The 25,134-nt window shown below is 40.3% G+C and overlaps 1 protein-coding gene and 2 non-coding genes across 4 annotated transcripts; 2 read left to right on the plus strand and 1 right to left on the minus strand.

Annotated features, from left to right (window-relative positions):
* Nucleotides 1-5,936: 5,936 nt before the first annotated feature.
* Nucleotides 5,937-10,553, minus strand: LOC129374306 (diencephalon/mesencephalon homeobox protein 1-A-like). Of its 2 annotated transcripts, XM_055052678.1 has the most exons (5): nt 10,325-10,553; nt 8,334-8,501; nt 7,987-8,165; nt 7,451-7,907; nt 5,937-7,362 (listed from the first exon to the last, which is right to left on the minus strand). In XM_055052678.1, the coding sequence occupies exons 2-5, from the start codon at nt 8,485-8,487 to the stop codon at nt 6,944-6,946; spliced, it is 1,209 nt and encodes a 402-aa protein (XP_054908653.1). In that variant the 5' UTR covers nt 8,488-8,501; nt 10,325-10,553; the 3' UTR covers nt 5,937-6,943. The 2 variants fall into 2 exon arrangements, with proteins under 2 accessions (XP_054908653.1, XP_054908646.1); XM_055052671.1 differs by having other exon boundaries at nt 7,987-8,501.
* Nucleotides 10,554-11,705: 1,152 nt separating this feature from the next.
* On the plus strand, nt 11,706-11,777 carry trnae-uuc (transfer RNA glutamic acid (anticodon UUC)). Its single transcript has one exon. It is a non-coding gene; the product is annotated as a tRNA-Glu (tRNA).
* A 1,412-nt stretch (nt 11,778-13,189) lies between these two features.
* trnae-uuc (transfer RNA glutamic acid (anticodon UUC)) lies at nt 13,190-13,261 on the plus strand. Its single transcript has one exon. It is a non-coding gene; the product is annotated as a tRNA-Glu (tRNA).
* The last annotated feature ends 11,873 nt before the right edge of the window (nt 13,262-25,134 follow it).

Here is a 25,134-nt window from a genome sequence, read left to right on the forward strand (position 1 = left end):
TTCTGGCCTGGAATCTTTCTGCATGGAGCTGATGTGTTTTTGATGTTCGTGCGTGGGTTCTCTGGTCACTGTCTAACTCCTGCAGGCCAAAATCGTGACTGTTATGATAATTGGTCACTCTAAACTGTCCTGCATGTCAGCAAGTAGCTCAGTGCTGGCGTTGTGTCAATCCATCATTTTCTGAAAGGTGGGATTTAGCAAATAGTTTGATTTTTCCTCCAGCTCTCTCTCTCGCTTGTTACTTGAAATTAGGCCACAGGCTCTGATTGGATCCAATTGTCCCACGCTTTTCTCTTAATTCAGTACTCAGTTCACTGTTACTGACATTACAACTGGTTTTAAGTTTAATATAATAACAAACAAACTAAAACGGTACATCAACTTGAAAAAAAACAATCACACCTGGAAAATGTATTTGTGCAGGACATGAGTATTCCAGTGCAAAGTTTCCAGTTTAACAAGTTTTGCCTAAAAAGTTCCAAAAGAAAAAGTGACAAGAGTTTGGAAAGTTAGCTTTCTGGCCAAGCCGAACCTGTTGTAATCAAACAGCAGAAGCATCCAGCGGTCCCAGGAGGACAAAGTGTTCTTTCATGTAACGTCTCATTGATAAGAACAGCAAACACCTCATTTACAGCAACCTTAGGCTATAAGATCAGGTACTTTAAAAGCTATCCCGACACATTCAGACCTTGCCTGTGTGCAAGCAAACAAAACACCTTTATATCAACACAACTAAACTAGGATGATTCTGTCTTAATGTCCCATTTCAGGGACCGAGGAGCCCAATAGTCTTTATGACTCTGTAGAATTGCAGCTGGTGATGTTAGACACAGCGGGGTGCTTCCTGCCTTGCAGATGATCAAAGAGACAAGTTCGCCCTGCAACCAGAGCCACTTACAGGCGACATCAAGAAGCTGCGAGATTGGCAGCTTTTTCGTCTTTGGTCCATTTCATCAGCCATTACTACCAGCAGAGGCAATGTGCTGTGGAGGAGCAGACAGGGGAGGGGAAGGCAGATTAACAGAGAGCTGATACAGGTGTACAGGCGGTATCAAACAGCAGCCCTGTCAATACAGCAGGCTCTAGATTTCTTCAGATGGGGCTGGGCTCCTTGAAGTGGAGCCACTGATTTAACTATGACAGGATTAACTGGAGCCCCATATGATTTCCTCAGATTCTGTGACTCAACAATTCAGTGATCCACGCTCTATCGGCTTTGAAGGCCCCTATCCCAAGTTTCAAAGGCTTACCTTCGGACAAGGTGCATTCTTTTCTCCCTTACGGTTCCGCTTTCCAGCTTTTCTGCTGCATTCAGTTGTTTGCCAGCCTCCTCGTTTCACACCGACTGTGGCGTCCTCCCTTCTCTGCACATCTGCTAGGTTTGGGGTTTTCTTTCTTCCCTCCAGCTCCTTGCTTGGCCCAAGGCCCTTATAGCCAAATTGGTTTACATTGCAGAGATAAATGCTCTGCAAATGCGCTTAAACACGTACAGTAAAAAAATGCAGACAGTGCGTGTCAGGATTATCACCCTAGTTGGAGGGGGGGAGAAAGGAGAGCGTCTCTGGCACATAAAGCTGGGGAGCCGAAGTGGAGCCTGCAGATACAGTCCATCTCATACACTTCTGAGGAGGATTTAGCATTTGCATGCCAGTCTGTAATTCCTGGCATTATATAACTTGTCGACAACAATCAAACTCCTGTGGCATTGTGGAAGCATTGTTTCACAGGGGTGAGCAATGTGTGGAGTTGCACTTTGCTGGGCTGGCGTTGCTCTGGCCAAGATGCGTGGCAGAGACCACCAGGTCTGCCAATAGCAGCTCCTAACCAAAACTGCATCAGATTTTGATTTTTACCATTAGTTGCTATAAAGTAAAACGTTGCTGCCTCGAGAAGGGGTGGTTAAAACCTTTGCACAGATCAGGTTTTGTTGATGCACCATGCAACGTGCGATGACACACAGACAATCCCTTTGTTGAGATGTGTGTGTACTGTCAACAGTAGTTAAAGTGTGCAGGAGGAGGCATTGCTTCCAAACTTTGTGCTGTGGTGCTTTCCCATTTTTCAGAGTCTTCATTCTGACCCTTTCGGAGTATATTTCTGGAATTTAAAAATGCAAACCGCGTCTGATAACATGCATCACGCAGTTGAAGCATGCACCAAAAATTATCAACAAACAGGATTGTTGCAAAAAATAAAAAATAAATAAATCAGAATGAATAATATAAAGTATATTGTTTGGTATGAAGCACATTAAAAAATGGCAGGATTGCATAAAATTTCAAACTATAAACTAAGATTTAGGTGAGATATGATAAACTGTGCATTTTACTGAGCTACGATGTGAAAGGCCAACACAAAGTAATGCAAAATGTGTAAAGAGATTGAAAAATGGTTTTCATAAAACTTTAATACTTCTAAATTTGACATGCTTTTCTAGTCATTCATTCAACAACTACTTCTCCTTTATTCTTTGCAAACTAGTTCAAAATAAAATTAGACTGCATGGTTAGTCTTTGTTTTAAAGTCTTGCCAAATTTTATCAGTCGGATTAAGACTGTACTTTTACTAGGCCATGCTAAAACCATTCCACTACCTCTGCCTGAATGTTTAGGTTCATCGCCCAACAACAATGAACAACGCTCCAGCTTAAACACTTATCTTCCAAGTCTGACCCAAAGCGTATCCCCATGGCATGATTATGGCGTCGCCATGTTTAATGGTAGGGATAGTGAGGAAGGGCTTTCTTTTTGCCTGTATTCCTTAAATTTGCAGTATTCAGATCAGGGTGAATTCAGTTGAGAATCTGAGGCAGGACTTAAGAACTGATGTTCAGACTTTCCACTGAAGCTGACAGAACCTGGGCAACTTTACTACAAATAATGTGCAAAACTAATTCAATCTCAACGTGCAAAGCTGGTATTCTGAACATCAAAACTAATGTTTTTAACATGGGCCTCTCACTCAAACCTCAGTTAAAAATCAAACGCAAAATAAGCACCAGAAAAGAATGCCTTTGTTGTAGAAGGACGTGTTTTGAGGCATGAACTGATGATAAACTATGACATAACAGGAAACATGCAGTTGAAAATGAACTTTCAGTAGTATTTTAGCTCCCCCTTCCCTTCAAACAAAAGAATAAAGTCATTGACTTTTTTGACTGGATCATTAATATTTAGAAAATGTAGACCTCAAAAATCCAACCTATAACTATCAGTGAAAATAAAGGAGTTAGTGTACGAAACCTTCCCACAAATCTGTGCAGACAGCCAGAGCTTATTTGGAGTGGATTCAGAAGAAACAGCTTTCTTCCTTCCCACCTGCTGCTGCTGTCGTCCTCGTTTGGCTGTCTCTGTCCGCCGGCTTTAGTGTAAAAATAATAATAATAATAATAAAAAAAACTCCACATGCTCCTCTTTTTAGATTTGGATGTTTAACTTCCAAAAAAAAAAAAAAAAGACTAGTCACCCCCCATACCCCACCTCCAGAAGGCCCCCCGTCTTTTTCTTCTTGTTCCCTTCGACCAACCCCTCTCTGCGGATCGGCACAGTCCCCTCTTAGACCTCCCCACACAAAGCTGCACAGAAATCATAGCACACCATTCAATCATTGTTTTTTCCCCTCTCTCACCCCTTTTTTATGGTCCCACTAAAGGTTTTAACCGGGCAGAGAAGGAGGGCTGTCACTGAGGAAACCTTAGCCCATTGATGAAGTGACAGGAGCTGCCAGAATATGATCCTAATCCTGTTTCCAGCATTCTTTTAGCCTGCTGGCATCGCAATTCCTCCACACATTCTCTGAGCTGTCAACTAGGAAAATCCCTCTAATAGTGCATTGCCCAGATACACATCAAAGAGCTCCTGGAAACCTTCAGCAGCTTAGCTGCCATAGACACACTCACACACCATTCCCGTTACCTCACAGCCACATGAGTCTCAAAGGCATGCAGATAACCCACATAACCGCGACAAACTGACCACACATTTAAGCAGCATGTTTCAGATGAGCATTGTCAATGCACTTTAAGAAAAGTTTTGTGCTCCACTTTTAAACTTATATCATCTTCGCTATTCGACAAGCGTTTTTTTTACGGGCACGAAGCGAGATGGAGAGGAAACGAAAACAGGTGTCTGAACTTTGCTGACTCCAGAAACCCTTTCAGTCCTATTTTATCTCATTCTATTCTTACTTAATCCATCGATATCCCAACCAAAGGTAATCTTCTTATGGCAAGGCATTCTGTTTCGGTGCAGCCAAAACCTCGGCTGACAGGGTGGGGGAGGACGGCAGGGCGGCGTGTGAGGAGTGGGCGGGTGGATTGGAGACTCTTTAGAGCCTGACACTTTGCTTCAGTCATTTCATGTAGGATTAGTTCTTCTGCTCTGGGTGAACAAGTGGCAGCTTCTCCCCTATGTGGTGTGTAAACCGTAGTGCTGAGGATGGTAGACCCCCTGTGTCCAAATTATTTATGGATCATCAAGGTGTCTTCAGTGGAACGTCTGTACCTGAATTAGATTTGCACCACAAAAGGTCTGGAATCAAAACTGTTTAGTGTCATTTTGGAAGACTTGCGAAGTACAAGTTGATTCTGTTGAATCTCATAAAATATTTTAATAATTTTGGTCTCATTTTGAGGGTAATTTAAAACACCTAAAGTTCTAGAGCTTTGAAAAAAATTATTTGAATTTTGTGAGGAATTTTCAATCTAATTTAAAGTCGATACAGATTTAAGCTAATTTTACTTTCTTTTTCTGTAAAAGTTTTTTTTTTTTTCAAGAAAAACATTTTAATTATTTATTTGTACCCTTCCTGCTATGAATGGTGATGGAGTATTTTTGCTCTGAACAGAGCAATATCACAGTTTGTCTGCCAACTAAAGTTATGCCATTTTAAAACAAAGTTCATTATGCAATTGACATTTGAAAATTGGCCTTAGCATGTTGCATTGACAATTAGCATGATTAGCTTAAAGCGGTGGTAAGATATTTTTTAAACGAGGTCATGTGAAGTCGTCTACAGATTTTTACCAATAGAGAACGTAAGGCCTTACCGTAACAGTAAGAGATGCAACAGTCTGCAAGCTTTTCCAAGTCCTTTCTTCGATATGCCAAAAGTCTTGCTCTCTCTTGCTTACTTCTAGCCTTAATTTATTAGAAACATGCCTCAAAATATTGTGGAAAACACAATATGCTTTTTGCATCTCTGTTTGGTCTTTTATCCTTTTGAGCCAATGATACAGAAAATTGTTAACGTCTTTACCTTGTAAAAACATCCATCCTAAATAGTGTTGTCAGCACAACTCAGCGACGCTTAGGTATAATAGGGCAAACTTATCAGAAAAAGACTGGATTTTTGAGTTTCCATCCATCCATCCATCCATCCATCCATCCATCCATCCATCCATTCCATCCATCCATCCATCCATCCATCCATCCCATCCATCCATCCATCCATCCATCCATCCATCCATCCATCCATCCATCCATCCATCTTCTGTACCTACTCGTTCCTGATAAGCACCGCAGGGGGCTGGTGCCTAATTCCAGAGGTCAGGTTAGTCCATCACAGATCAACAGGACAAATCGTCAAGCACTTACTAATATTACGAGAAGTCAATTGAACTAATGTTCCTGTTTTGGACTCTGGGGAAAAAGTGTCCAGAAACATGCTGGCTGAGATTCAAATCAGAAACTTCTTGCTGCAAGAGAATAGTAGAATCGTCTCACCGTTGGTACTTCCCTATGATAACTTCTTCTTTTTCAACAAACAGGGTAAAAAGAGTCAGAGGTAATTTAAGACTATTTTCGTCTTCAAAGAAAATGCTTGTGTTGTTACCTTTTTCTCTTTCTAATGTTGCCTCAAATATTTTTAAAAAAAATCTGTCTGAGTTAGAAAACTAAAATGCATCCAAACACAAAGTTCCAAGCAGCGACACAGAGAACACTTCATTTACAATTTATTCTCTTGTATTGAACAGATAAATTACTCATATTTTAACCAACTGACAAGTACATGTCTTTCATCTACAGTGATATATAATACAGAGATGTACCATTTGCTTCTTTCTGCTGAAGCCACCAGCAAGCAAGCACAAAAAGGTTGGCAACTTTTCCCCTGTATTTTATTTATGCGGTTGCTTGAGGTTATTATTTGGAAAGAAATTATTATTATTTTTCTCCAAAACCCTTTGCGCAAAAGTTGATTTGGGGTTGCTTTGAAACCAGTCAGATGGAGGCAAACTTTGGGGGTTATTTACAACACTCCATTTAGTCCAAGTTGAGAAGAACGCCTTCACACAAGAAGGTCTCAGAAAATGGCTCAACCTTTATTTTGTGGTGTCAGGTCTTTTGCTGTTCCCATAATAGCTGTGTTGGATGGCTATACAAGCCAAGCTATGTAGAGGATCTCATGCATGCACATGTTGCGTTTAAGGGATCTTGTAGAGTTGCAAGATATTTTAGAATCTCAGATTAACACTGGGAGGATTATTTGTCCTCTTCAGTCTCATCTACCGTCAAGACAGGATGGTTATGGTTGCTATCTCTTAACTCCATCCGACGATGTACTCCTCTTGTCTGTACGGTGAATGACTATGAAGTTGATAATGAGGCAATAGGAAATTGTGTGTTGACAATCCATATTGAGGTAGGTCCTCCAAAGTGTTTACTTTAGCTCAGCTTGTTTATTTTGTGAACGCTTTCTTTTCTCCTGTTAACCACTGAACTCTGGTTTTCACAATGTAAATTAAACATCAGCAGTTCATGTGACTTTTACTTGAAAATTAGTCTGGACATTAGACATTTGATCAGCAAAACATCTTGTGATCATATTGGAGGTAACACTGATGCGTTCTTGGGCTTCTGCAGAAAATCTTCTTGGATGTACGAAATTACTTTGAGAGGTCAAAAGAAAGTTGGATTGTTGACCTGAAATGCAGCCAGGTTCTTCAGTTGGGAAGCGTGTCCAATCCCAGCGACGCTGCATGCTGCTTGGCCCTTAGCCGGAGGTTCTCGATGCTTGTAGTCTTGCTGTTGAGACTTCCCGGGAGGTTGCCTGGAGCCGCCTGCAGCAACGGACTGTTCCACACCTGTTGGGCTTGTGATAGGGTCTGGTAGTAGGACTGGCAGGGCAGTGAGCCCAGTGGGGAAGGCATGTTGACATTCATGCCCAGATAGGGCAGAGAGGACGGTGCGCTCATGTCAAAGGATGGGTAGTGCACCAGATTGTTTGTGGCTGCCATGTGCTGCCGAAACTGCTCCTGCAGTCGAAAGAGGCTGAGGGGAGACGAGGCGTAGGAGTTACTCTGAACCAGCCCGCTGGTTACACTGTTGGAGGTTGGCAGGGCCGGGGAGCTCAATGGAGAGTCTGGAAGATAGAAAGGGAACAGGAACTTGTAGTTTGTTGTTTAAATCAATCTCAAAAGTAATTGCATTAGTTTAATTGATGTTTGTACCTGATGTGGGACTGAGTCTCTTGCAGAACGGAGAGCTCCTTCCTGCCTGGACAGACCCGTCTCCTTGCACCTCCTCCCTGAGTTTCACCCGAGACTCCCCACTAATTTCCTCCTCCTCCCGCTCAGCATTATCTTCAGTTGCTGACTCGCTGTCTGATGGCTCTGGGGATGTGACGTTGACTTCCACACTCATCTCTCCCGGCTGAGGCCGTGCTGCGGCCAGCCGCTCTGACTCTGAGTGACAGGATGAAGAGGACGAAGGAGGAGGAGGAGGACTGCGGACCTCAGGAGCAATGGTGGTGGTGGTGGTGGTGTTAGGAGTATTTGTGAGGTCTGTTTTAGAGTCTTCTGGTGAGTCTTCAGCAGCTCCTGATGCTTCCTTCTGCTTCTGCAGCTGCTCCTTTTGGAGACTGCGTTGCTTCTTGCGAAATTTGGCTCTGCGGTTCTTGAACCAGACCTGGCAGGTGGATGAATAAATTAGACCACCAAAACTAAATCCTATTTTTATGCCTTTACGTGGACGTCCTCTATTTTACCTGCACACGGGCCTCAGGCAGGTTGGTGCACATGGCCAGGCGCTCCCGCATCACCACATCAGGGTAGTGGGTCTTCTGGAAGGTTTTTTCCAGAGCCTCCAGCTGTTGCGCGGTAAAGGCTGTGCGGCTGCGCCTCTGCTTTCTGTGCTGGGAGCCATAGCGGGCCTCAAGGATAATGTCTTGAAATGTACAACCGTTGAGAAAGAAGAAACATGACCAGTTTAATTCAAGGGACTGATAAGTCAAGGAGGAAGGTGAGCTCCTGATGTAGGTAAATATGTTGCTTGCACAAGCGAAGGCTATAAAGTGAGAAATATAAAAGGAGAAAATGTGCAACTGATTCTTACCTGCCAGTCTCTCTGCAAGGGTTAACGCATGCACTGAGGGCCTGTAGTCAGGTGCATGCTGCGCTTGCTGCGCCGCCTGTTGGTGAAGGTTGTACATGGCACTCAAGGAATTCATGGCGTGCAGAGAGTAGCCGTTCACCCCGTAGTGCTGCATGGCTGACGACACTTCTGCAGAGAGGACAAGCTGCTGTTGGTCCTTTTTACTCAACCGATATTCAATTAAAACATTTTACTATTAAAATACACAAACAGGATTTTATTTTTTTCTTTGAGAATCTTGTAAAACGCGTGGAAGCGAAAAAATTCAACTGTCAACAAGTTAAATAGAGGCGCTTTTTAGTTCATGCCTGGTCAGACAGAAAATAAGGATGATCCCTGATAAGTTTAAATAGATTTAGGTTAAGAAGAAGCATATTCTTAATAAGGAAAGTTTTCAGGGTACGAAACATCGACAAGAAAAACAAACTGATCTTAAACCACAGATCAGTGTGGTTTAAGACGGCATGTTTCTTTAAAAAAAAAAAAAAGATGTGACTTTAGATCAAATATAAAATTAATTGAGTAAAATTTGTCCTTAATTAAATTGCTTATTTGCGCCTTAGTTTAAAAATAAGAATTATTATTATTATTATTATTATTATTATTATTATTATTATTATTATTATTATTATTATTATTATTATTATTATTATTATACTTTCAATGTTCTAAAATAGATGACTGGTACATTTAAATTTTAATTTTAATTTTAAAAATGATAACATATTATTGTTTAAAAGACCGACATTTAAACAAGTTCAGGTGACGCGGGGAGTTTTTTCAAAGTGGAAAGGTTTAATAAAAAAAATATATAATGTTGCTTGTGAACTCCCTGATGATCAGATCTGCAGTTTGCGATTGATATAAAGTGCATATATATATATATATATATATATATATATATATATATATATATAAATATATATATATATATATATATATATATATATATATATATATATATATATATATATATATATATATATATATATATATATATATATATATATATATATATATATATATATATATATATATATATATATATATATATATATATATATAGTAGATTATTTTCCATCTTCGCTCTTCGCTCCTGCCAGTTTGGGAAACGGGTCCCGGGTCAGTTTCAGACGCCTGCAGGCTGACGGGACAAACCGTGACGGGTCGTCAGAGAATCATGCACAGGATTTCCTATCGGGCTCCCCTTCTTTTTCTTTTTCTTTCTTTTTTTAAATGCGTTTGCAGATAGGTTTCAACTATACAAGGCTATTAATTTATCATCAGCCCTGACGCGTGAAAGGTGTTCCACATGCGTGCGCTTCGTGGGACGGTGTGATTTAAACGAAATGTTGGACCAATGCAATACAACTTCTTGTATTTATTTACTTTTTTTTATTCTATTCTATTCTGTTCTATTTTATGCCTTTGCCCCCGAGGGACATTTAAAAACACACCTACCTTGAATTATTTAATCTGTTCAATTTTCTTCCAATCTGCGTGTAAAATGTAACACAATGCTCTTCTTTCAGGACAATGTCACGAAGCCCCGGGCTCTGATAACGGCCTAATTATGCTTATTGCCGTGGATTTATGAGTTATGCTGCGTTTGGTAAAGAAGCGCCGCGGGGCCGGAGCTCAGCGTGCGGTCGTCTGTTGAGCGTCATTATTTATTTCAAAAGGGATGTAAAGGCTGAAATTATAGGGACGGAGGGGGCATTAACAAAAACAAGGCAATAAATCAACCTAAAACCATTTTAGAGTTGGGTGTTAAAAGTTTTATTAACGTCTGTAAACTGACGTCACGGAGAAGAAATTTATCATCTCCGTGAAATAAAACTGCTCGACAAGAGCGACATTTTAAAGGCGTAAAACAATCCACTTTGTTTGAACAAATTCCGCGAAGAAAAAAAAAAAGAGCAGCATCAACTCTGATTCAGCAAACACCTTACCTCCTTTTTATGTCCGCGCAACTTTGGATAGGCTTCTCCGGTCGGAATAAATACTCGCGTATCAAACTACTTCTTCCCAAAGTTCGTCAGCCGCGCTCTCATCTTCTTCGCTCCCGGGTTTTCCTGCGGGGTTTTGACGCCTTGAGGATAGTCCGCTGCGTGCGTGTCGCTCCGCCGTCCGCTCGTCTCTTCGCCGTGGCTGCGGGGGAGGATGCGGAGCTGCCATCTGCGGGCTTTTAAAGCACTATGGGTGGGGTCGCCGGGGACGCACGGAAGCTCCGACTGGTGCGCCAATCACGTCGCTTTCCTCCTCTTTCTCCTGGCGAGGCGTGCGCCTCCCTGTCTGCGGACCCGCAGTTTAACATCATCTGAGATGATTGTACAAGACAGATAAATAGATAGAAAAACATAAATATCAATGTTTTTATTGTTGTTGTTGTTTTTTTATTATCCTGCTGATTGATAAATGCAACTATTTTGGAGATGTAAACAACTTTTTATCGAGAATTCACAAATCAATCAATAGATGCGCAGTTCTAAATAAATTACTGACTTGTCTGTCTTTATGATAGCTTTTTTTCTCCTTCTTTCAAGCAAGTGTCGAACTGATGTTTTCCAACTCGTCACGTTTCATCTTTTTTTTATCAAAATGTTATCCCTCACCATTAAACAGGAGCTCCCGCATTTGAATTAACAGTAAAAATGTTACATTGAACTACAGTGGAGCACCTGTTGGACATCTGACAACAATAACAAGTTATAATGTAAAACAAAGCAATCCAATATGAAACTAGATGCTCGCTTTCATTTGTTACAGTCTTTAATCAGCTTGCACAGGTCCAACTTTCTTTCTTAGTCTTATTAGACTATATAATAGCATATATATATATAATATATATATATATATATATATATATATATATATATATATATATATATATATATATATATATATATATATATATATATATATATATATATATATATATATATATATATATATATATATATATATATATAATAACTGCCAATCAACACAAATTATATATGAAATATTAGATTCGTTTTGTGGTCATACGTTTAAATAAATCTTAAATTCCGACATCCAAGCAGTTCCACCTAATTTTGAGTTGGTCTCAAATCCAACGATATTGATATTGATATTGATATTTATGTCTCAAATCCAAGAGGCCCGGGTGAGAAGGATTTTATAGGCCAGCAGCAGCAGACCAAGAAATAAGGAACAACCTTATTGTTAATATCGTTAAAAAAAAAGTACAGAAATCGTAAATAATTAAGAATAATACATTCAGAACACGCTTATCACCACGCATCGGGATGGAGGGCCTCCGATGACGCCTGAGGATGTTTTCCTGCGTGCTCCCTGGTGGTCTAATGGCAAGGATTCGGCGCTTTCACCGCCGCGGCCCGGGTTCGATCCCCGGTCAGGGAAACTTTTTCTGCAGTCATGGCTGTTGAGATGGACAGCTGCTCTAATTATCTCTTCAGATTGTGAAACTTATGCAGGAAACATCAGCTGTGTTGAGAAGAGCATGCATGAAACGGGTCTGTGGGGACTCGTTTGCGTTCAGTGGAAAAGATCCGTCACGCGCGGTGGTAATTAAATGATATGCAAATATTAGGCTTCAGGTTCGGCCTTTACGCGCTCGGGCGTCGCGCACGGATCGGCCACTGTGGGGTTAATGCCGTGCTTTTCATTCCCCCCCCTCGCGGCTTCCGCGCGGTTTTGTGGGAAAGCGGCAGAGATGGAGAGACGCAGCCCGGGGAGCCGCTGCGCCTCCAGCAGCTCCCCCGGGGCCCCGCGGGGATTTTGGGTTAGGATTGGGTAGACAAGACGCCATTTCACCCCTCTAAAAATGTCTTAAAATGACTGCTGGTAAGAGGATTAAAACAATAATACACCCCTCCACCCTCCCTTCTTCGTTTTTTTTTTTTTTTTTTTTTTTTTAGAAAAGATTCCTTCTTGCGAGGAAAAACCGTTTAGGCTGGAATTAAGGGCAGCGAAAGTAGCCTTTTAATGTAAAGCCTGCATATATTTTTTTCTGAATTTAGAGAGAGGGAAGCAGGTGGAGAGAGAAGAGAAGAGAAGGGAGGCTGAGGTTATATCCCGATATCTCGGTCTCCTGAAAGTGATGTGTGTGTGAACATAATTTATTGAGCTGCTACTCAGCTCGGTTGAAGTTTTGTGGTATTTTCTTCTGTTTTTGTTGTTTGTTTCATCAGCCCAATGGAAGAAACATACAGCCTATAGATGGCTGCTGCAACAAGTGGTTAGCAATCCCAACATTTAGTTTAATTTTTAACGTCATCACCAAAATAAATAAATAAATAAAAATAAATAAATAAATCAAAGTATTCATTTCCACTTCTTTTCTCTCTATTCCGTGTTTTCTTCTCCCTTTTTGTTGTCTGCAGCCGCTTCGCATGTTGGGCCTAAAGAGGGAGAAATTGGATTAACTTGTGAACCGATGGACGTAAGAACTTAAACTGGAGGTAAATCTGAGCAGGGTCTCTTTGTGGGAACCGTCTCTAAAGCAAAATAAAGCGGGAAGGAATTTCTCTCAGCTGCTCTTCCTTAAATCAGCTTTCCTAAGCGACCTAATGCGGCCTAATGTCCAGCGTGGCTCAAGGCTTTCAATGAAGGAGTCAAGAGGCCCGGGTGAGAAGGATTTTATAGGCCAGCAGCAGCAGACCAAGAAATAAGGAACAACCTTATTGTTAATATCGTTAAAAAAAAAGTACAGAAATCGTAAATAATTAAGAATAATACATTCAGAACACGCTTATCACCACGCATCGGGATGGAGGGCCTCCGATGACGCCTGAGGATGTTTTCCTGCGTGCTCCCTGGTGGTCTAATGGCAAGGATTCGGCGCTTTCACCGCCGCGGCCCGGGTTCGATCCCCGGTCAGGGAAACTTTTTCTGCAGTCATGGCTGTTGAGATGGACAGCTGCTCTAATTATCTCTTCAGATTGTGAAACTTATGCAGGAAACATCAGCTGTGTTGAGAAGAGCATGCATGAAACGGGTCTGTGGGGACTTGACTTTGGACACAACCTTAAGCTTCTACCTGGTGCAATTTCAGCAAGTGTTTTCTACAAACACATATCAAATTCCTCTGTGTGGAGGCCAGTGTTTCTCAGTTCCAGTCCTGGGGGACTCCTGCCCTGCATGTTTTAGGCATTTCCCTTCTTCCACACCTGGATTGAATCTGTGGGTGATTAAAAGTTGGATTATAATTTAAAATGAACAAACTGTAAATACTTTTCATTAAAATAATGGTGCAGTGTGATATTTTACATTTAATCTCAGTAGAGTAAGATGTTTACCTAAGTATTACTTACGTATCTTTAAGTTTCCAGTGTGACCATTATCTCTATACCGCTAAAACATCTGATCCTGTTTTCTGAACCTCTATTCAGTTCAATTAATTTGTTTTTATTGCAAAGGAAAATTAAATTGTTGTCAATCTTCCTATTGATGCCATCAAAATCTCACAATTACATAAATAAAAACTGTTTATTAAGTACCAGCATTTTTATCTCCAATTCTTACTTTTTTCATCCAACTCAAAAACAAATAATACAATTTGACGTTCTAGACGTAACTTGGTAGTTTTGTTGTTAATTATGCAAGCTACTCTGGCAGTGTTTTTATTTAAAAAAAAAATTCTGCCCTTTTTTTGTTTGATATTTTCGATGCCTCCGATCCTCGGTGCTGCTCATAACTCTCGGATTTTGGCGGATTTCAATGGGATGCTCATTGTTTTCCTCGCTCTGGCTCCATTGAAAGCTTTGTCTTGTTGAAGCCTCTGCTTAGATCTGAGTTAACGTCTTCCATCATCCCACTGCCTCCAAACTTCTATCCCTGCATCAGGACTTTGGCAGCATAAATCAACGCTCAGACGAGGAAGCTGCTGGGATTTATAAATCATCTGCAGTTCTAATCAGGTTTATAATGCGTGCTAGTTTGTAATTTTACCCCTCAAAAGGCTCAGAGCGAAACTCTCCAACTTCAGAAGAAAGTTGATGCATTCTGCCTTCTGAGCTCATTAACTTTTATCATTAACTTTTTCTTTCGTTTCCCGCATATATTAGGTTTTATTCCAGCAGCTGTGGCCAGCTCATGCTCTCAGCCAAGGTTAGCTTGTGCTCATTTGGGTGAAATTAATCATTTTGATGCATGGTTCAGAATTGACTGCTTCAGTGGGACTTGTGTGACTGGAGTAACAAAGCAGCTTGCCACCAGCAGGCCTCTGGCTGTGTATTAGTGGGCCGTTCACCTTTAAGTCTGTCCTCACACGTGCTGGACGCCTGCTTTTAAATGAACAAGCCTTTTTGTTTATTCGTAAACACTTAAAAGGGTATTCTCTCCAGTTCCCGTCCAGCTGCTCCTGACATAGATGACATGGTTTATATGCATTGCATCGTGTGGACATGAACTGAAAACTGTGTTACATAAGATCAAATTCTATCTGCCGTGATGGTGAGTCTCTCCATGAACACGAATATGTTGTTGAACAACCGTGGCAGCACTCAGCGAGAACATTGTGATGTTTCAATTGTATTTATTTTGTTTCTGCGCAGTGAACTATGAAAGCAGGAAAAAAAAAAAAAAAACAGCGCATTCAGACAGCAGACAGCTACAGTTGTTACACCATGCAGCAACTTTGCTGTAAAGAGCCAGTTATACATCGTGATATTTCCGTCTTCTGGAGGGTCGCTCTCTCCAGCATGATGTACCTTGACTTTGAAACAACTTTCTTTGGCATTGTCTTGAGAATCTTGAAGTCTTCAAAGAAGTTCTTGAAAACATTCAAACTTCCTTCTCCTTGAGGTATTTTTTTTAAGTATAATTGTGTTTTTGTTTTTAATAATGTCTTTGACTTTATCAGTTTTCATTTCAAGTTCTGACTTCACGAGCATTTGTGCATTTTATCTGTGGAAGACGCTTCACGAATGCATTTCCCTTAAAGTCAGCAACCTGGAGCAATGAGTTGAGTTACAGTCCAGATGTGATGTAAGCCATGAGTCGTGCTCTCTTCCCTTGTGTGATTGAGCAGTCCCTGCCGCGACTCCTCTGAACGCTTTCTCCAGCAGACTTGATGTATCGGAGTTGGCAGGTTTGCTTCCTCCCTCTTTCTCAGAGCAGATCTTCGGTTGTGCCCCTCAGGCTGCGGCCCAGCACAAGGGTTTCTATTGTCAGGGCCTAATCCAGGGGCTACACAGCTTTAGCAACATGGTGGGATAAAAGCCCATCAAACCACTGCTTTATGGGGGCAAATCTATCCTAATCCCTTGCTTTATCTAAACAAAAGGGGAGAAACAAGGGGATAGAAACAAACTGTGCAGACATGGGGCAGGACTGGGAGCTACGATCCAAAGAAGTAGTTTCACTGGAGAAGCTAACCATTTTTGACAGGCTTTCACTAAATGGTTGACAAAAAAAAAAAAGAAAAAAAGAAATGAACACTAGGATTCCAGAAAATGGTGTTTAGAGATTTTCTCTTCCCCTTTTTGAAAGTTAAGCTTTAAGATCCTCAAGGGATATGTTGAAATTAGTGAGATTAAATTCAAAAACATGCTGTCAAGAAATTTTTGTAGGGGTCACCTGTCAGTTAAGACACTCAAAATAAATTGTTCTGGGTTTACATGGTTGATCTAAAGAGGCAATAACAACAACAGGCAAACTTATCATTTGGCACTTTCTCCAAAACAAAAAAAGTGTTGGAATTTCACAACTTGTATCTAAAAAGCCTTTACTTTTAATAAACCTCAAATCAATTAGACTCCACTTAATGTCTCGTGTGAAGACTTTTCAAAAGATACTGAATGACAGCAGCAAAGGACCAAGTCTCTTTAGGACGCTCTGCAAAAGACAGTTTATCTCTTTGTCTGAATAGACCACCCTTGATAATCAGGAGACCTTCAAATTCACATGCTCCCTGTACGTGCCGGCGGAGTGTGTGTGTGTGTGTCGGGGGGCAAATCCCATGACCCCATTTCATGTTTGCTGCCAGTTCCAATTTCTATCTTTGCGCTGCCGCAACTCGCTTCGAATCCCAAGAGTGGCGTCGGCAAATGACTCTGTGAGTTAGAGGCTCCATTTTCCACCGCAGCGCCGTTGCTCCACAAGAGGACCGTTTGCAGCCCGGCGGTCAGAAAGGCCAAGCAGAGATTGAGAGCAAGGCAGTTCTGGCTGTATGTACATAAACCACCACAGCTGGAGGGTCCTCTAAAGTGTACAGACGTGGTGACACACATAACTCACCGAGTGACTGTAAATACACTGCCCTCATTCCCACACACACACACACACACACACACACACACACACACACACCCACACACACACACACACACCACACACACACACACACACACACACACACACACACACGCACACACACATACAACAAACCTCTGACTTTTTGAAATCTTATCTGAAAATCTTGGTGCAGAAATGGATTTGATTCACTTGCATGTATTTGTTGTGTTTCCTTTTTGTCGCTGTGTGCCCCCTGCTGGCCTGTGTTGTTGCCGCACGGGTGGGGTAATTAAGAGATAATAGGCTGGGGATGTTCATAAGGGACTGAGTGATTAGTGATTCATTACATGAGCTTAGAATGAGGAATAAGAGAGGAGGGTGTGAAAAGGGTGGCTGGGAATGCAGGAGCAGCCTGACAAATTGCCGGTGGATTTATCCTGGGTAATTAACTATCACCCTGGGAAAGGGCTGGGACTGGGAATATCAGTGACCTACTGTGGAGACCCATAGTCAACACGCAGGACTCTTAAGCACTGTAAAAACAAATGTAAATAAATCTATTTTGCTTTCCGTGACTCAAATTCTAAATTTGAGACTTAATATAGATTAAAAAAAAACTATCACAAAGTCATATTAGAAAAAAGAATCCCTCCCTGTAAGAAATTGGAAATGTCTCTGAAAGCTCAGCAAATGTCGTTACTCACCAGCTTTTGCAGAATGTCTTGAAGTAGTTGTTTTCTTTGATACTTCATCTTCCTCTTAGGAATATTCGATTTTTCCAGAAATGCCCAATTCCTGGAAGTTTGTAGAGATTCCTTCATGCAAAAATGTCTTGAAAGCATTTCGATTGAGTTAGCAGCTGGATTTAGACAATTTAATAGTTGGACACAGTGAAACAATCCCATTGTGTGTTCAACCCCAGTTCCTTTTGTTTCCTTTCTTGAAGCATTTCAAAGTCCCTCTTCATGTCGACAGTTCTTACAGTTGAAGACGTACAGAAATGGTCCATAGTTGGAAATTGAACAACGAATTTCTGTGTTGGGAAAATAGAAAAGAGGGCCCTCTTTTCTACTACTGATCTAAATTCACCAATTTTAAATAGTATTACAAAACACAATACTTCATCAGAATGCCAGGGCTTACATTCGTACTTATATTGTGTCCTTTTTAATGCAGTCTCCTAGGACATTTAGGACACCGTAGTCTTCTGTTCAGTTTTTTTCCTCCGCCATGATATTTACAAGAATAACAAACTAATTAATCTACTAAAGACTTAATCTTCCTTACCTTAAGATATGTTTCTCACAAATATCTGACTTGATTCATGCAGCTACACACAAAAAAAATTAATACACAGGCTATTGTCAGCATGTTTTCTATCTAGTTTGCTATATCTTGTGGACGAGTTGATTTATTACATATTTAAATGTGTATCCAGTTCAGCATGTGTAGACAAAACTGATGAAAAAAAGTTTTTCTTCTTAAACTTAAATCTTTTGCAATGAACACTGCAAAATGTAACAACTAGTGTTTAAGCTATGCTCTGAGCATCTCGTACTGCACGTTGTGCAGAGCAGATCAGGATACATGAACAGACAAGAAGCTGCAATTTTGAAAATGAACTAGCATGTAGAGGATGCAGTGTTTTATGTCCAGCATATAAAGACGCAGAGGATACACTCACAACAGGTATCAGGAGTTTCTTAGTCAGGGACTTTGAAACCGGTCAATCATAATTGTCTCATTACCTGGATTCGGAAACGGGACATCGACTGCGACATCCATTTGTGGGAACAACCAGACTTGCAATGTGATTTGACACTGTAAGTCTGACCCACCAGGTTGTGCTGGAATGATGAGGAATGAATTGTGATAGAATGTAAGACTGACTATTATCAGCTCTAGTGAACATTAATTTGATTCAATAGAACATTTGTGAATGAAATTAAAAAAAAAAAAAATTACAGAATAGAGTTCAGTTCTGCTGAAATTTAATGAAGATAAAAAATAGAAGAGTTTGAATTGTGAAATTTGGTGCCATTACCTTTTAAAGAGCCTTTGCATGACTCAGACAAAGCGGTTTGACCCGCTATTCGACTGTCATGATCCTCTAAAGCAGGAACATCCATATTTCCATCTTTGTAGATCTTCCAAAGCCAGCCTCCCATCCAAGAATAATCCTCTCTGGTCCATATCAGCCCCACAAAGCAGTGCACGCTTACACAGAGAAGTTGATTTTCTCTGTCTCTGTTATCTGATTTGGAAGCACTTAGAAACAGCTCTGAGTCTTTTCCAGATTAAAAGGATGAGGGGAAAAAAAAAAATCTGCCGGTGTGATAACCACTTCCCCTACACTACCTCTAAACATCCAACATCTGTCTATTGTTGTTAAATCTTCTTTAAAGCATCTGGGGGTCATATGGATTCAAGCATTTAGTGAATTGAGGCTCATCCGTTGAGCTTAAGGCACTCTGGAGTCGTACTGTTCTTTTTTCAAGTGAGAAACTCGCAGAACTTCCTATTAGCGTTGTCATAGTCTTTCGTTTCTGTTGTTTGATTAATGGACACACAAAAGCTCAGATATAACGGACACGTGGACACATCGCGCACAATAATGTTCCGCGTACAGTTTGTAATTTGGGTTTCCAAACAGCTGAACTTCAGTTTAATCCACCATAAACTCTCCACTCATCAACCCGCATTTTGATAAGAGCACATTAGACTTGTTAAGTCAAGCTCTTATCCATAAGCTTTATTATACAGTGTTTTATGAAATGAACATAAGGGACGGTTTTATTGTTCTTTCATAATCTGGGTTTATGCCTTGTTCTGAAAAAGCCTTCTTAGAAAAGCTTTTGCTGTCCGTAGGGAGAGAGCTGAAACGGCATTGAGTGGCCAAAGAGTCAACAAACTAACATGATACAAAAAATATAAAAAAGAAAAGTCAGAGGGAAAGTTAGGACACCGTGCAGCACAATTACTAGTCTGAACCCCTTTGAGAGATTCTTCTTGTGGCCATTCAGCGGTATCTGAAATCGGAATGAGAAATGTTTTCCCCTCTCCTCACTCTCAACTGTGAGATGTTTAAAGTGCTTCTTCTTCAAGTCAGCATACGGCATCTCAGTGACTTGATTAAGGACTTCATATGTTCTTTATTGCCACATCACACCTTTCTGAATCCAATCCAGATGACATGATTGGAAAATTCAACTGTATATTTCTTTTACTTTTGTTTTGAATGTCTTATTGTGTTTTTGTGTATCGAACAATCGAAGTAGAACCTAGAAAGACACTTGAAGTAAAAACTACCAGGCCATATACCATATTTAAGATTAGTTTGCATTAAAATATGTTTGCCTTTCTTTTGCTGACATTTGGTCCACACTTCTTATCAATTGGTAACCAGTTTGGCTTGCCGTCCAGCAAACGAGCAGAAGAAGACGAAGTCTCAGAAGTCCCTAAAGGACAGCATCACATTTAGCAAAACCATATTTCACTGGGTTACCTGCAGAGCAGCAAGGCTGCTCCCAGCCATTTGACTCTAATTACAGTCTGATGTAGGCCTCTACAGAGATAGAAAACCAGTGTGAAAAAAGTGCTTAAGAAATCACTCTTTGAGGAGGCCTGAAGGCATGGGGCTTTCTGTTGGGAAAGCCTCACTTAACCTGGAGACCTAAACAGGCCCAAAGCATTAAAATGAAGAACGACTTGCAAATTTGGAGTGGAAAATGGGTGTAGATGAGCATGTTGGCTAAACACCGTGTATTCTTTACTTAAAGGGTAGGAAATATGAAAGACAGAGTGAAGAACCTTATTGAGCTTCTACTTCTTTAAGGGATATTCCCAAAATTTTTAAAGTGTGTTTCTATATAAATTTTTTTTATAAATAGCTAATATCTTATTGACTGTCAGAAACTCTTGGCATTTTCATTTGTAATTAAATATAATTCAGACTTTGGGGTGCAAGGAGAGATTCCTTGTTTTTCTAGAAATCTTGGATTTGTGAGTTTTCTGACAATACACTTCTGATAAATAATGATCCATAGGTGTTAGCACCTTAAGTTTCATTTGTGTTTTAAACATTACTTTTTTTCTTTTTCTTAGATATAGTACTAGTTAATTTTTCTTTTTCGTTACTTGAAATAACAAATGTGTGCATTACATTTGGGTTCCACAGATTAGTTTTCTTTTCCTTTGACTGTTTATTTTAGTTTCAGGTTTCTTCCTCTTTTTTTGTCTTTTTGGTTTCCTCATATCTTATTTTTGTCTACCTTTCTTCCTCCCATTCCCAGCTGTTTTCCATCTTCACCTCTCCTCTCTGCCTGCGCCCTCCCTCAGCTGCTTCAACCTCTCCCTGATTAGCTCGTCTGGTTCCTCCGTCACCTCCACCTCTCCCTCTGTATTTAAGCACTCCGGTTTGCATTGTTCCACACTGGCTCCTTTCATCATTTCATGTCCTGTGCTGTCCAGTTGTAACTTCCTGTAAGTCATCATTTGATATTCTTTCATTGAAATCTTCTCTGCTGTCATCTTTGTGCTTGGCTCCTCCTGATGTGCCTTTTTTTTCAAGGTTCATAAATTTAATCATCAATTAACTGTTATGACCCTTCAGAGATTGGAGTGCTTTTAAGACCACTCCAAATAGTCATTATAACGCCTTGGGACAAACAGTTTTGTTTTTTTATATATATATTTCATAAAACCTTTACAAAAGTTATCCACTATAGGTAGGAGAGTAGCTTCTTATGTGTTCAAACAAAACATCACTTCAAAAGTTCTTAACTATGTCTTCAGAAATTGAGTATCCATTCACACCAATGGCAATGAGCTAAACAAAGGCTGCGATCCCAGTCTAAGCACCAGTTGCCCTAATCAACAATTTTGCTCAGATGTGACCCACATTCAAGCTTTTATAATAACCTGAATGTTGTTTTTTATCCATCTTTTATGTTATTGAAGTGAAACTTGTCGCAAATTTGCAGTATGCTGTGTCTTACACCATAGGTCACTTCTGACTGGTCACACTGGAATGGTGGCGGTTTGATTAAAATTTGTACATAAACGTTGATGCAAAATGTCAGATTATAATCGAGCTTTAAGACGTGAAGCGTGAAAGCAGTATGAGAGAGAGCGAGAGAGAGCTGCAGTCCTCTCGTTAGATAATCCTTTCAGCCCACATTAGCACCACGCAACATACAAATTACTATTTAAGAGCTACAGATTTCTGTATGTGTTTTTTCTGGAACGTTGACATCAATTAGAAAAGCCAGAGTAGGACTGTGTTGGTTTGCTTGTTTGTGTGTTTCGATTGTGTTGCCCCAAGGCCCTGCCTTGCACACACAGAGGAGGCCTGCGGCAAAAAAAAAAAGAAAAAATCTGACTCCATATGAATATGAATGAGGGGAGCGCCACACTGGGGAGCGTTGGGGAATCTGATGACGATGCAGGAAAAGACCAGAGCATCTACGGGGATGTATGACTCCTCAGCCCTGTCATTGATATGATAAAGTGGCTGGATTTGAATAAACGAAAATGGAGGTGGTGAGTGTGTGTTGCCATGGAGTGTGTACCTTCAGGATGGGTATGAATAATGTATTGTATGAACTACCCCCCCCCTGTGGTAGTTCATACAATCCCGCTTGTGAGTGTTGCGTTTAGCCTGCCCAGCTGGCCGGGCCACAGGGGACACATGCACATTATGTCACAGTCCCAGGAGAGGTGTGGCTCTATGTTCCCTTTTCGTCATCAATCTGCAGGGCAAACTGTTTAACAACAACAAAGAGGCAGTTAAGAGGCCCTTCAGCTCATGCCAGAAGTGGTGATAATTACCTAAACATGGAGATGTCAGGCTTCTCACTGCATCTGCCTCTTTGGATTGTGTGGCGAGTCAGCCATGACTGACTCTCTGACTGGGACGGGTAGTAATTGGTGAGCTTTATTTTGAAAGAATTGCTCAGTTAAGCTGCTCCGTGTCCATATGAGACATTTTGATTAGGCTTAATAAATGTCTCCAATTGTTTCCTGGTGCTTTCAGAATTTTTTTTTTCTCCACTTGAATGAAAATGACTGAATTCCTACAGTTTGCGGTGATCTCTGCAGTCACCCGTTTCTCCTAAAAGCAGCAACCTCTTCTGTCTTCCAACTTCCTAAAAACCTCGACTAAGGTTGTCGGCATTAATGTGCATGGTAAAAGAACAAAACAATAGTTGGAATGTCACCAGAAGATATAAAACTTATTAAAGTTGTAGTTATCCGTAGTTGCAAGTATTGGTTTTGCATTATTCACTTTATTTTCTTGCTTTACTCTGCAGCAGAGCTCTTCAGCTCCACTGCTGTGACTCACTGCAAAGGCAGACTTCAGGAATGTGTTTCCAAAGAGCTGCACAGCCTTGAAACAGGAACTAATCCATGATATTGATCAGTGTGTTTCATATAGGCCCCTGTAATCCATCAAGCTAACAGCGTTGGATAGGCGTAATTTATATCATCTGAAAGGTGTAATCAAAGATGAATGAACCCCAACGTGATAGAAATGTTCGTCGGGTCATAGTTTCTACGACTGTGACTAATGGTGGAGGACGATAAACACTACAGCTGCTCTGCAAAATGGCCAGAAATAAAGTCGAGGCTTACCAGGGCCTTACAAAAGTATTTGGGGCTTTTACAGAACAGCTCAAACTACTGCAAAATAAATAAGTCTGAAAATGGTGTGAATTTGTGTTCATTCCATCTGAGTAAACACACGCTGAACAACTGCAATTGTGTTGCAATTACAGCTTCTTGGACGCAAACCGGCCTTTTAGATGAACAAATACATTTTTTTTACCCATTTTTCTTCATAAAATTGCCATTAGATTGATTGAACATATGAACAGCTGTTTTAAAGTTTTGTCTCAGATTTCTAATTTTATTCAAGTTTGAACTTTGACTGTACCATTCAAACACATCGATCTCGTTTGCTGAAAAAAACCGAGCACATCCCCACAGCATGACGATGCCACCACCACTGTGACATTCACAAGCCGTCCGATTCTGTTGCTCTTTGCTATGAATAAGAGCAACTCTGTTGATGATAGCGGTTCTTTGCTTGTCATGCTCTGCACACACTGCAGCAGCTCTTATTATTCTACTTAATTTCAAATGATATTTATTAAATTGGATAATTAATCAAATACAAGAAAGTGGTGGAGATGTGCTGCACTGTGTGCAACTTGACTTGAATATTGAGGAGGTGAGAGAGAGGAAGAGGATGCTCATAGTGGGCTCCCTTCCTCTTGGTTTCTTCTTGGTTGTTGCTCCTTGGTTAATATTCATAGTTGAATGTTGTAAATAATGTCATCGTTTTTTTGTTTCTGCCAAAGCAACTCAAGTCTATTATTTATTTTTTTTCTCTACTGTTTATTATATTTTCCATTGATTTTGTTTTCACATTACAAATGTGGACTAAAATTTTATTAATGCTCACAAAACTACATGGGCATGTAACATTTTTATTTATTTTATGAAGATGCATACTGTGGCTTTTACTTTATGCAAATGATTTTTTTTTTTTGTGACAGCAACTGATGTAAAACTGTCAGTTGTTTGAAAAAATGTACATTTGGATGATTTGAACAGTTCTTTGAAATGAACATATCCTGCAGATTCAGTTCCCTTCAAACAGCCATGCGTCCCATCACTACCCCTGTTTTACTGGGGCGGATGGTGTTATTAGCATGAGTTACTTTTCCATCACACATTGTTTCCTGTATGACCGAAAAGGTCAGACTTGGTCTCAAATCTCTGTCCTTTTTCATGTTTGCTGTGTCTTTGAGGCTTTTTCGTAACCGGAAACAAGATTTAAGATGATTTTCTTTCAACATAAGCTTGTGTCACCTAGAGGTTAGATTTGTGAATTGGAAGACCAGTCGCTATATCGTCAATAAATTCTCCCACCTGAGCTGGTGACCTCTGCAGCTCTTCCAGACTTACCACAGGCTGCCCTTGACCAAACAGCCAGTTTAGTTTACAGTAAGTAAGAAAAGAACCAGACAATATAAAACAAACCCTTGTTTATTGCTAATTTTTATATGTATTTAAAGACATTAGATAGTAAACCTGATCCATGCTTGTAAAATTTAAACATTAGTATCTCTGACTTTAGACAAGGAAACATATTTTTTTATATATAACAGATCTGCAGTATTTTTATTTTATTTAGGGAATTAATTGAGTGTTGCTGTGAGGTAAAACTTTAATATCTTTAAATCCAGTGTACAAGTGAGGAATCTCATATATCTGGGTAACCCAAAGGGTGAATGATGGGCGAAAAAAGCTTCAGGAGTAACTCTAAAGAGGGAAAGAGAGTAGGAGTAAATATATATAAACGTTTCCGTTTAAAAAAAAAAAAGCCACTTAAGAACTCCAACCCTTTAAATAAGGCCAAGAATAATCTGTTCCCTCTGTTACGGTAGATCCAGCAGGGATTTGCAGAAACATTCGGCAGTGACACAGATCTACATAATCATTTTAAGTTTCTACC

The sequence above is a fragment of the Poeciliopsis prolifica genome, unplaced genomic scaffold, assembly GCF_027474105.1.
Source record: "Poeciliopsis prolifica strain line A6 unplaced genomic scaffold, Auburn_PproV2 SCAFFOLD002, whole genome shotgun sequence".
In the NCBI taxonomy this organism is placed as follows: domain Eukaryota; kingdom Metazoa; phylum Chordata; class Actinopteri; order Cyprinodontiformes; family Poeciliidae; genus Poeciliopsis; species Poeciliopsis prolifica.

Excerpts from the sequence above, each read along its gene's own strand:
- LOC129374306 (XM_055052671.1), bottom strand. The coding sequence starts at position 8,487 with ATGCAGCACTACGGGGTGAACGGCTACTCTCTGCACGCCATGAATTCC. Across the intron at positions 7,908-7,986 it reads TGCCTGAGGCCCGTGTGCAG|GTCTGGTTCAAGAACCGCAG; the intron begins GTAAAATAGAGG and ends TCCACCTGCCAG. Across the intron at positions 7,363-7,450 it reads GAGACTCAGTCCCACATCAG|ACTCTCCATTGAGCTCCCCG; the intron begins GTACAAACATCA and ends TCTATCTTCCAG.